General features: G+C 39.1%; 1 protein-coding gene across 3 annotated transcripts in view; it reads left to right on the forward strand.

The window, feature by feature from the left end:
• Positions 1 to 12,653, forward strand: part of PLEKHB2 (pleckstrin homology domain containing B2) — a 42,176-nt gene that overhangs the window by 13,063 nt on the left and 16,460 nt on the right. For 2 of the 3 annotated variants that reach the window (XM_061182998.1, XM_061182997.1), the window contains exons 2-6: positions 24 to 68; positions 3,144 to 3,296; positions 4,316 to 4,418; positions 9,252 to 9,291; positions 10,576 to 10,665. In XM_061182998.1, coding sequence (XP_061038981.1) covers positions 32 to 68; positions 3,144 to 3,296; positions 4,316 to 4,418; positions 9,252 to 9,291; positions 10,576 to 10,665 — 423 coding nt within the window. In that variant the 5' untranslated portion in view covers positions 24 to 31. Of the gene's footprint in view, positions 1 to 23; positions 69 to 3,143; positions 3,297 to 4,315; positions 4,419 to 9,251; positions 9,292 to 10,575; positions 10,666 to 12,653 lie in introns of those variants that run through there. The other variant, XM_061182999.1, reaches the window with a different exon arrangement.

The raw sequence follows: 12,653 nt of genomic DNA on the forward strand, positions 1-12,653 counted from the left end.
CCTGCCTGTTTCTTCTTCTACAGGTGAAAAGATGGCGTTTGTGAAGAGTGGATGGTTGCTGAGACAGAGTAAGTACAGGACATGAGCCCTTTGGGCTGGGTTTAGTGTTGCCTTAGGGCACATCTTTATTTCTGTGGCTGACACTGCCAGTGTTTACAAACAAATAACAAAGTCTTACTAATGTTGTTGCCCTGGATTTCCTCTTGCAGATTTTTAGAGCTCTATGAACTGTTTTTCTGCACACGTGGAGCTTCTTGGTTGCTGCCTTGACAGGAACCAGGGGACAGTAGTAGTCCCTGCTGGTTTCTCTTTTCTCACTAGCGTGCTATATTATTATTATTATTATTATTATTTGGCTACGCCGTGTGACAAAGTTAGTTCCCCGACCAGGGATGGAACCCGTGCCCCCTGCAATGGAAGCACAGAATCTTAACCACTGGGTGGCCAGGGAAGTCCCTAGCATGCTGTATTACTAACGGCTGACCTGAGGTTCTTGGGTCTACCCAAGCTGAGCTGATATATTACCATGGAGCTGAGCTAATATATTAGCATGGAGGTACTGCTCGCTTTGTGGGAAACACCTCTTTCATCTGGGGATTGAACAGTGACCAGATTCTGAAATACTAGAGTCTTTAATTATAGATTAAGATTTGACCCAAGGGAACGAGTTTATCTAAAACCAAATCTTTTGTGTCTCCAAAAGGACTCTGGAGAAGGGACTCAGTTCTTTTTTTATGGGATTGAGTTCATTTTCTTAGCCTCATCTCTATGGGCCTGCATATACTTAACTCTGCTTATCTCTGAGGCTGCCACCTGAAGTAGGATTCATAGTATGTTTTAAAGCAGGAAGAAGCAGCTCTGTTTATTGCAGAAAGAGTAAGCAGATTATTCTGCTGTCTTTCTAGAAAGAGCAGCATTAAGGGAAAAGTGACTAGTATATTGTTTATGACGCCAGCAAAAGCTTGAGTGGTGATATATACTGTATTGTTCAGATATGAATTTGTATTTAAGGAATATCTTCAATACTTAGCTAAAATTGAGCCTAGCAATGAAGAATGGACTTGCATACCTTAGACGGTTTATAAAAACTATTTATGAAGCTTGTTTGTATTCCCATTTTACAGATTTTTATATCAATATAATTATCACAACAGCTCTGTGAGGTAGGTGGCATTACCCCAGCTTCCAGTTGAAGAAGTAGAGGTTCACTGATAATAGGTAACTGGTCCAAATGTTAACTATGGGTGGCAAACCTACATTCAGACTCAGGACTGTCTCGTTTCAACATCAACACCCTTTCTACCAGGAGACGAGCTTTCAGCCTGTCTGTCCTATTACTAGTTTTACATTCTCAGACCTGGCGCTGAACAGGTGTCCTTTCAAGGTCTATGACAGTTCTGTAGTCAAAGAATAGATGCAGCTATTGTATTGTTGGCTTAAAAAAAAAAAAGTCATGACATTGGAATCTAGCCCCAATGTTTGTGTAAGTTTCCTTGTCTTGGGTTTTGTGATCCTAAAATGGTCAGGGGACATGGAGAGCCTTGCTCAGACCTGGAGGATGTGCCTTCCCTTCCTGCACTCTTTGAGGGCAAGTTTCCTTCCTCCATCATGACTCCATGTAAATGCTCTGTCAACATAAGTGAACAGTGACCCTTTTGACAATTTTGTGCTTCCCATCAGCGCTTAGCATGATGATGTACACAAAATAGGAGTTCTGTAAATAAGTTGTACAGACTTTTCCACTTAGTTATGGTTATCTCAGAAGTGTGTATTCAGAAGACTTATTGCATTTCCCCATCTCCCGATGTGTGGGTTGATTTTCCGTATTTGCTAAAGCAGAAGTATCATTCATAATAAACTAAAATGAGGTGAGTTGTGTTATATTCACTGAGTTGCAGAGCAGCAGAGATACACATGTAGTTACATACATGCACCGCTGTCTTCAGGATTCCTTTTCTTGCCGTTGGCAGACCCTCAGGACTCAGTATCTGGGCTCTGGAGGACAGCTTAATTTAGGGTTCTGCGGTCAGGGCTTTGATGGCAGGTGCGATACTTGGGTAGAACTCCCCAACCCGGTGATTACACCTGTCTGTGTTTGGGTGGCTCTCTTTGGTAGTTTCTGCACAGCTCAGGCACTGCCAGTTAAATGGATGCTGGGTGTCACTTATTTATCAGTTTGGGCAAGTGCTCTCAGCAAGGTGGGTGTTTGATAGTGGTAAAAGAAATTCGGAAGGCTGCTGGGATGAATACCTGGTTGATACCTGTAACAGACGTGGGTACATAAGGAGGGGCACATGCAATGGAATTTGTGCACATTGGCCATGAACAGGGTGGGATCTATAGGAACAAAAGATGCAGCCAGTAGCGTATGGATGTGAGAAAGGTGCAGGGATAACTTCTAGTTTTCCCTTTTGGCTGACAAGGAAATCAGAGTTTTATAAAGTTAGATGCCTAGTCCAAGATTACAAACGAAAGGATGAATTCTCTCAAACTGATGGAGACGTGTGAGGTAGTAAGTAGGATGGATGCGTGCTGGGTAGGAGTCAGGCCCTGGGCCTGGGTCAGTGTCCTGGGTGTAGATGTATCCAGTGTCTGAGCCTGCCTCTGCATAGCCTTAGGCAGGGAGACTCCCCACACTGTGGGCTGTAAGGGAAGGTGAGTATTAGAGAAGAGTATATGTGAAGACCCTTCAAGAAAAAGAGAAGTTTTTCCAGAAGAGGAAGGTATTACTGTTATTTGTATGTAGAAACTTTACAGTTCAGTCTAGCAGTTAGATACTACTGGGAAGGTTTAGATATACCACATGGAGAGTTAAATGTTAGACATGTTTCATTAGCTCAAAATCAAAGTTTTATTGAATTTTTTTTTTTTTTTTTAGTATTTTGAGACTTTTAAGTTGGCAGCATTCTCAGTAAGATCGAAGTTCTCATCTTAGAGCGTGCTGCATGCAGCCCTGGTACAGCGTGGGTGTTCATGCAGTTCGGGTCTGCTTTCACTTCCATTTTGATGGACTGCTCTGGGCAATTGTATGCAGGTATACTTTGGGGACCAGAGGAAAGTTTCTTTTGTTTCTGTTACAGGCGAATTAGAGGACAAAGTCCTTGCTTTTCAACTCAAAGGCAACATTTCCCACTTTTTTTCAGGTACTATTTTGAAGCGCTGGAAGAAGAATTGGTTTGACCTGTGGTCAGATGGTCACCTGATCTATTATGATGACCAAACTCGGCAGAGTGTGGAGGATAAGGTCCACATGCCCGTGGACTGCATCAACATCCGTACGGGACATGAATGTCGGGGTAAGTGGGTCTGTCTTGTCCAGCTTCTGTCACCTGCCCTTCTGCTTTCTTGATGGGAGTTGATTCTTCTTCCTTACCCATTCTGCTTTCATTTACAGACCAAAGAAGGGTTTCATCTGGGAGGAGGTAACCAGGTGAAACCAGACACTTGGATTATGACCCATGTGGGTCAGCAGATTAATTTTCTCCCCTGAATTAGACCCATCAGTCCACATTTCCGTTCTCTCTCATGGAGAAGGTGGTGGAAAACTAAGGAACCAGAGTGCTGAGAACCCCAAGAAGGATGGAGCTACCCTAGGCAGTATAGATTTTGTGACTCAGAAACTGGCTTATTGATAACAACTCTAGTCAGTTTCTTAAAATCCATGATGTCTTTCAATATAATTATAACAACTATTGAAGGAATAGTTTTTTTGTTTTAATAAGCATAGACTTTTCTATTTCTAATTAATGGCACGTGTAGACTTCCCTGTTTGTTTTATTAGCTCTGTTGCTATTTGGAATAAAGAGGCTGCTGTAGTAACCATTGGTGTTATAATATCCTGCCCCTATAAGTTCTTGAAGCACAAGTCTCTATGGACTAACTATTGAAATCCTTACTTAAACCAGGCTCAGATATCATAGGTCTTACTTCTTGGTACACAGAGATACTTTAAACAACTGATTTTCACTTTTAAAGCAGCGATCTAGTTTGATGCTTTGTGAATAAAAGCAGTAAGTATTCTGTTAACTGATGCTTTGCAACACTTTTCATTGTGCTTATTCTTCTAATGTCTGGGCTATTTTATATATCACCATATGTGGATTGCGCTCTAGAAGAGGCTTACGTGTTTCTCCTGCAGGAAGTTTCATTAGAATGGAGTAATGATTCATGTGTTTGGTTCTGTACAGCAGAACAAAGATGTTTTATAATTGTAATGTTCTGAAGTTCTGGTCCTTTGCTTATCTGAGCTGTTAAGAAATCCTTAAAAAAAAAAAAAACTATATAAATACTCCTGTATTCTACATATTTTTCATAGATATTCAGCCTCCAGATGGGAAGCCAAAAGACTGTCTGCTGCAGATTGTTTGCCGAGATGGGAAAACCATCAGTCTTTGTGCAGAAAGCACAGATGATTGTTTGTAAGTTTTTTCCCAGTGTGTTTAATTTTAAAAGTATTTTCTGTTTTAATTCCAGTTATGAGGAAGGGAGAAGAATGGGGGTGGAGTGTTCCTGTAGGCAGCAGAATAAGCGACTCAGAGGTTGTGTGAAAGAAATGTTAAGAGTCTTATTCCATGTCTGATAACCCTGATCCTAGTTTCTGCCCCTGCAGAGCTGCCCATGCAGGGTCCCATTGTAGTGAGTATGGCAGAAACTATTAGATACAGTCACTTTGCACTCTCTTTTTTCATTACTAGATGCACATTGGGCTATGGGCATAGTTAAGTGGGTTCTTAAATTTTTTTTTTGGCCATGCCATATGGCTTGTGGGGTATTAGTTCCCTAACCAGGGATCGAACCCGGGCCCTCAGCAGTGAGAGCATGGAGTCCTACCCACTGGACTGCTGGGGAATTCCCCTTAAATCTTGTTCTTTTTATGTAAATGTCTTTTTAAAAAGCACTGACATCTGTATTATATAGCCTTTTCTTCTTTTGGTGGTTCTTATTTCCATCTGCCATCTCTGAAGAAGGGGTATGGAACCACAAAGAAGGAAAACGCAACTTTATTAATTCTCAGTCTGTTAACATTAGCATTGATGTAGGATCAGAATCTTGAAAACACTGATTTTTTTTTTTTTTCCTGTCCACACTGTACCACTAACAAAGGTTAACTCTGGACATTGTGAGAATTCACTAACAGAGATTATTATAATATTCCTGTATATTAAAATATTCATATATATGTGACAGTTTTATAAAATCCAGCTGACCAGTTTGTCAGAGTGCCTGCCCCTGCATTTCACATATATGTTCATCCTCAGTATAGGCGTTTATTCCATACTGGTCTCTAGGGTTTATTTTAAATCCTAGATGTAGTTTCTTTTTTACATTCTTCTCATTTATATTAGTGAATCTTAAATGGCACTTTCTGGAAAAGATGTACCTTTCTATCGACTAATGGAGAAGTGAACACAGGTCAAGCCAGTTTGCTACTTTTTTATAAACTGGATCTATATTTTTACTCTTTAATAATTTGAACACTTACTTTGCGCTGGGCACTGTGCTAACTGCTTTATGTATGTTGCTTAATCCTCACCATATCTTATAAAGTGGATACTGTTCCATTGTAAGAAATTGAGGCATAGCGAGGTTAAGTAACTTTCTGTATCAGTTATTAATGCTCTTGTAATAAATTACCACAAGCTTAGTGGCTTTGAACAGTACACATTTCTGATTACATTTCTGGAGGTCAGAGTTCTACACTAGGTTTCAAAGTGTTGGCAGGGCCATGATCCCTTGTGGAGGCTCTAGGGGGCAGTCTGTTTCCTTGCATTTTCCAGCTTCAAGAGTCCTCCTGCATTCCTTGGCTTCTGGGCTGAGCCCTTCTCCTGCTGTCATCTGTCTGATTTGCTGTAGCTGGGGAAGGTTGTATGCTTTTAAGGATTTAAGAATAGTTTGAGCCAGCCTCGATAATCCAGTATCATCTTCCACATTTCAAGGTCCTTAACCTTAAGTATAGCTGCAGAGTCCATTTGCCTGGTGAGGTAACATTTTCAGAGGTTCTGGGAATTAGGATATGGATCTCTTTGTAGGGAGGAGGCATCATTCTGCCTACCATACTTCCCAAGGTTTTAGAGCTAGTAGACTAGACTCAGGATTTGAACCTTTGTCTTCATAGCCCTTTGTTCTTAACTGCTCTGTTCTACTGTTTGCTGAGATGTCACATGTATGGACAGTTCCTTTAAGTAGTAGTGGAAAAAATATCTAGAACTAAAATTTTAAAATAGTTTAACAAAACGTGGGAGGCTTTTTTGTCATAGAGGAAGGAGAAGGGGTAAAAGTACACTGAAGGACTTGCCTTTTTGGCATGGAAGGCTGACTTTTTCTTAACCTGTATGGGAAAATAGAGTTTTATTTATGTGTCTAATTTTAAGGGTACAATTAGGGAGAGAGCAATGGAGGGTAATACTAGAGGAATAAAAAAACCCAGCAGGTAAACTTAATAAAGCATTACAGGAGATGAAGTAGCAGTAATTAGACCAATGATATCTGTGATTTCAATAAATGTGAGTTGGTTAAATTCTCCTTAAAAAGGATAAGATCTGAGATTGGGCAGAAAATACAAAGTCCAGCTATTTATTCTGTTAACAGGAAGCACACTTGAAATAAAATGACACAGAAAGGTAAAAAAGTAAAGGAGAGGAGACTGTTTCCTGGGGCTGCTGTAACAAAGTGTCACAAGCGAGGTGCCTTAAAACAGCAGGTTTATCCTCTCACAGTTCCACAAGCTAGACGTCTGACATCACTGTGCCAGCGGAGCCATGCTTCCTCTCAGACTCTGGATACAATCCTTCCTGGCCTCTTCCTAGTTGTGGTTGTGGCCGGTTATCCTTGATGTTCTTTGGCTTGCAGCTGCATCACTCCAGTCTCCTTCTCTGTTATAACATGGTATTCTCCCTGTGTGTCTGTGTCCAAATTTCCTCTTCTTATAAGGACACCTTCATTCAGTATGGCCTCGTCTTAATTTGATTCCATCTGCAAAGACCCTATTCTAAATAATTCACCTGTACTGGGGATTAAGACTTAAGCTTATCTTTCTGCAGGGGATACAATTCAACCCATTACAGAGACCTCTGAGAAAAAAGGGGGAAATGAATCTGTCATCTTCCTCAACTACCTAGTGAAATGAAGGGGAAGACATTCAGAAGCGACAGCCAAATAAAGAAGTTCAACTTCAAGCACAAAATACAAAGAGCGACAGTCAGAAAAAGAAATAGAAGATTCTGTTGAGATGTATCACAGTTTTTAACCCTACCGCAACTCCCAGAAGCAGTAACAAGATGAGCTAATTAAATCTTAAAAATTTTTGGTAGTACTCTGCAGTCTGTAGAGGTGCTGATACTTCTTGAAAAAGCTAAGGAAAAACGCTTGAGACTATGATATCCTTGGGACCTTAGCAGAGACTGGAAGGTTCCCCCAGGGCTTGTCATTTCAGAGCACTGGAAGGCAGAGAAGGATAAGCGAGCCCCGGCATAAGACATTCAAAGGAATTATGCTTAGAAGAGTGTAGAACCCAGATTTTTCAGAAAGGACTTACTCCCTATCTTGACCACTCACAAAAATTAACTTGAAAGGGATTGAAGACTTAAATGTAAGACCGTAAACTGTAAACCTACTAGAAGGAAACATGGGGGAAAAGGTCTTTGACATTGGTCTTGGCAGCGATTTTGGATATGACACCAAAAGTGCAAGCAACAAAAGCAGAAGTAAACAAATTGGGACTACATTAAACTAAAAAACTTCTGCACAGCAAAAGAAACAATTAGAAAAATAACAAGGCATCCTATGGAATAGGAGAAAATATCTGCAAACCATTTATGTGATAAGGGTTTAGTATCTAAAATATATAGGGAACTTGTATGACTCCATAGCATAAAAACAAACCAATTAAAAGATGGGGAAAGGACTTGAAAAAACGTTTTTCCAAAGGTGCTCAACATCACTAATGATCAGGGAAGTACAAACCAAAACCACAGTGAGATCACCTCACACCTTAGAATGGCTGTTATCAAAAAGACAAAAGATAAGTATTGGTGAGGATGTGGAGAAAAGGGAACCCTGTGCACTGTTGGTTGGCATGTAAATTTGTGCAGCCACTATAGAAAACAGTGTGGAGGTTCCTCAAAAAATTAAAAATAGAACTGCCATATGATTCAGCAATGCCACTTCTGTGTATATATCTGAAGGACATTAAATCGTCGTCTCAAAGAGATAGCTGTACCCCTGTGTTTCTCGCATTATTCATAGTAGCCAAGACATGGAAACAACTCAAGTGTCTGATGATGGATGAATTGATAAATAAAATGTGATACATACACACACACACACACAGACTTGTGCATGCATGGGTAATGGACTATTAATCAACCATGAAACAGGAAACCCTGCCTTTACAACAACATAAATGGACCTTGAGGGCATTATGCTAAGTGAAGTAAGTCAGAGAAAGAAAAATACTATATGTTCTCACTTATATGTAGAATCTAAAAAAGCCGAAATCATAGAAGTAGAAAGTAGAATGGTGTTTGCCAGGGGTTGAGGGAAATGGGGGAGATATTGGACAAAGAGTACAAGCATCCAGCTGTAAAATGAGTGAGTTCTGGGCATCTATTGTACAGCATAGTGACTATAATTAATAATACTGTCTCATATACTTGAAAGTTAAGAGAGTAGATCTTAAATGTTATCACCAGAAGAAATAAAAAGGTAATCATGTGCGGGGGTGGAGGTGTTACCTTATTGTGGTAATCAATTCATGATATCTGTGTATCAGATCATCATGTTGTACACCTTAAACTTACGTACGTTATAGGTCAGTTTCTCAAATACCAACATTATTTTTAATTGCAAAATATTGCTGACCGTCTAAATCTCATATCATGGAACATTATGTAGCCATTAAAAAAATCAAATAGATCTGTGTGTATAACATGAACAGATACAGCTAGTTCTAGTATAGTTAAGCATGGTACATTTTACATTTATTTAAAAAGTAAAGGAAAAACCGTAGAGTAGATTATGTACGATAGATTTATTTCTTTACATATGTACTATAGATTTATTTCTTTACATATCATATATTCCTAGTGTATGTCTCAGATGAGTTGATTGAGTGGGTCTTGAGGCAAGGGCTTCAGATCTGTTCTTAAAACAAGCTTTTTCAGAAATTCCGATGCCAATGCAGGTTTGAGAACCGTTGAGATAGATGTTGGATTGCCTCAAATAAAGTACCTCTTTCTTTTTCTTTTCTTCAGGGCCTGGAAATTTACACTTCAGGATTCCAGGACAAACACAGTAAGTTGCTAATTGCAGTCACTAGTAATGTTTTCACATAGTCTTGCTGTAACAAATGGGAGAACCAGAGGTTAAGAAGGGAAATGGGGAAGAGGGTTTTTTTGCCATCCGGCCCAGGATGAGCAAGCAGAGATAGGCAGGCTGTGTTTTGCTGACAGTGAGGAAGCTGGATTTTGCCAGAACATTTTGGCAGGAGGAGCCCTTCTAGCACAGGCACACTGGTCCCAGTGTTGTTTTCGAGAAATGTTTGTATCTCACAAAGATTTGCAACACTTTGAATTCTGCTGTCGTTAACAGAGAAGGCACAAAAGGGCCCGCAGGGTCCTTTTCATGAATAGCATCTCAGCCTGTGAAATAAACATTTTTGGGACTTGTACTTGTCTCTAGTTTCTTCTGACTTTAGGAAGTAACTGAGACAGTAAACCCCATTTGTAGAGGCTAGTGATACCATCTTGGTGTCTGTCAGGGAATCAAAGGCAATTCCCTCTGTGGTCAACATTTTCATTCTTCAGATAGGGTTTTATTTTTTCCTTTATTTCTCTAGGAAGAAAAGAGAAAGGTAGATGGTGCTTTTTAAAGAATTTGTATAGGTGGGAAAAGAAAGTAAAAAGACTTAATATCCAAATGCTGTTTTTTCCTACTTTTGTTAGCCCAGGACTGTTCTTCCTCCTAAGATTACTCTACAGCTCCAGTTACCTTTTCTTTGATGAAAATCCTCTACTTGAATGAAGTTAGTATTGATGATTCATATAGTTAGGGGCAAGAGCCAAGGTGATTCTTCATGTGGATTTTTTTAAAAAAGAGTGCATATATTTTTGTTTTCCACTGGGGGGTTATTTACTGAAAGATTTTTAAATTTTTCAAGTAAAAACCAGGTTGTGAGTGTAGAACATATCCCTGACTGCTACGTTTTAGATTGTAGGATTTTTATTTGTGAACAGAAGGGTTGTTGAGAGTGGTGTAACATCTTTTAAAAGGCCTGGGTAACAGTGGAGGCCCTGTGGCCTTCTTGGGCAGTGAGAGCTCTACTTCTGCCCCCTGCTGGTGGCTGAGGAGGACCACATCCTCCTGAATTCAAAGGACACTGGAGTGCTGGGTGGTGGGCAAGGGGAAGGTGGTCCTGCTAGTCACTGCTTCTCAGAGAGCTGGTATATTTCCTCTTCAAAGATTAAACTTTTTGGCTTTTAATTTTTTTTATTTGCTAAATAAAAGGGTATAGTATCATAAGAGCCTTTAGTTGCTTTGTGGCAACTCACTTGTTTTCATACTTTCTCTCCTCTCAAGGCTTATGTTGGCTCAGAAGTCATGTATGATGAGACTGCCGTGGTTTCCTCCCCACCTCCTTACACAGCCTATGCTGCACCAACCCCTGAGGTAGGGAGCAAATCTTCGCCTTATAGAATCCAAGTGAGGGAAACTTGGGGTCTCTGTGCTACTGTCCTTTTAAAACAAAAGAAAACTTTGAGCCAGCCAGTATCAGAGAAGTCAGAAATGTACTGTAAACCCTTTTCTTTTTTAAACTTTTCTTTTTTAAATAGATTGTTGTCATCTTTTGCTTTCCTAAAATAAAGCAACTGCTTTATAATCTTCCTGTTCACATTTTCTTTTTAAGATAGACCTAAAAATGAATCATGGTAATACGATTTTGATGATTCAAGTTTATACTTAATGATTTACTTGAATACTCTCTATCATCAGAAAAAATGCTTTTTTTATTTTGAAAAAACAAAAACAAAACCTTAAAAAAAAATCACATGCCAAATACCTTGTGGTGTCCCTTAGTTAGAGGTGCCAGGCGTTCAGTGCTACATATAGAAGTCTCTATTGTGGGAGGCACTTTGATTTTTTTTTTTTTTTTACTTTTAATTTTGAAATAATTATAGAGTCACAAGAAGTTGCAAAGGTAATGTGGAGAAATCTCATGTACTCTTCACCCATTTCCCCAGCTGTTACATGGTAGATAAAATCAAAACCAGGAATTTGAAATTGGTGCAATGTTTATGTCTGGTTCCATGTCATTTTATCATACGTGTAGATTTGTATAACCACCACCTCAATCAAGATATAAAACTGTTCGTAATATCTTCTTCCTGCTACACCCTCTACAGTCACACCCTTCTTCCCCTTCCCTAACACCTGTCAACCACTGATTTGTTTGCCATCTGTATAACTTTGTCATTTCCACAGTGTTATATACATGGAATCATACAACATGTGATCTTTTGAGATCTTTTGATGTTTTTACTCAGCACAACGCCCTTGAGAGTCATCCAAATTGTTGCATGTGTCAATAGTCTGTTCCTTTTTACTGCTGGGTAGTATGCCATGGTATGGATGTACCACATTATGTATTGAAGAACGTTTACCTATTGGGAGACATTTTGGTTGTTTCTAGATTTTGGCTGTTACCAATAAACCTTATGTGAACACTCATGTACAGGTTGTTATGCAGACATAAAGTTTTATTTCTCTGGGATAAGTGCCCAAAAATGTAATTGCTGAGTTGAATGTATGGTAAGTATATGATTAGTTTTTCAAAAAGCTGACAAACTGCTTTCCAGAGTTTCTCTACCATTTCTGTTTCCCATCAGTAGTGTATGTGTGGTTTACTTTCTCTATATCCTCACCAGCATTTGCTGTTGTCGCTGTTTTTTATTTTAACTATTCCAGTAGGTGTGTAGTGATATTTCACTGTGATCCTAATTGACATTTCCCATAGCTTGTGATGTTGAACATCTTTTTATGTGCTTACTTGCCATCCATATATCCTGTTCAGTGAGATGTGTCTTTATGTCATTTGCTCATTTTCTACTTGTTTTATTATTTTTTTATTGTTGAGTTTTGAGAGTTCTTATATATATGTTTGAGATAGGAATCCTTTGTCAGATATGTGATCAGTAGCATATCTTTTTATTCTCTTGACAGTGCCTTTCACAGAGTTTTTAATTTTGATGCAGTCCAATTTATCAGTTTTTCTTTTTATGGACTGTGTTTTGTTGTCATGTTTAACACTTCACCTAGACCAAGTTTCCCAAGGTTTTCTCCTATGTTATCTTCTGAAAGTTTCATAGTCCTAGGATTTATACACGAGTCTTTTCTGTTGTCAGTTAATTTTTAATAAGGTGTGAGGATTATGTTGAGGTTCTTTTTTTTTTTTTGCATATGGGTGTCCAATTGTCCCATCACTATTTGTTGAAAAGACTGTTAATCCTTTCTGGAATTGGTTTTGCATCTCTGTAAAAAATCAGTTGGCTGTATTTATGTGTGTCTGTTTCTGGGTTCTCTGTCTGTTCCATCCTCTGATACCACACAGACTTGATTACTGTAACTATATATCAATAATAAGTCTTGAGATTGGGTAG

Source organism: Eubalaena glacialis, chromosome 1 (assembly GCF_028564815.1).
Source record: "Eubalaena glacialis isolate mEubGla1 chromosome 1, mEubGla1.1.hap2.+ XY, whole genome shotgun sequence".
NCBI lineage: Eukaryota > Metazoa > Chordata > Mammalia > Artiodactyla > Balaenidae > Eubalaena > Eubalaena glacialis.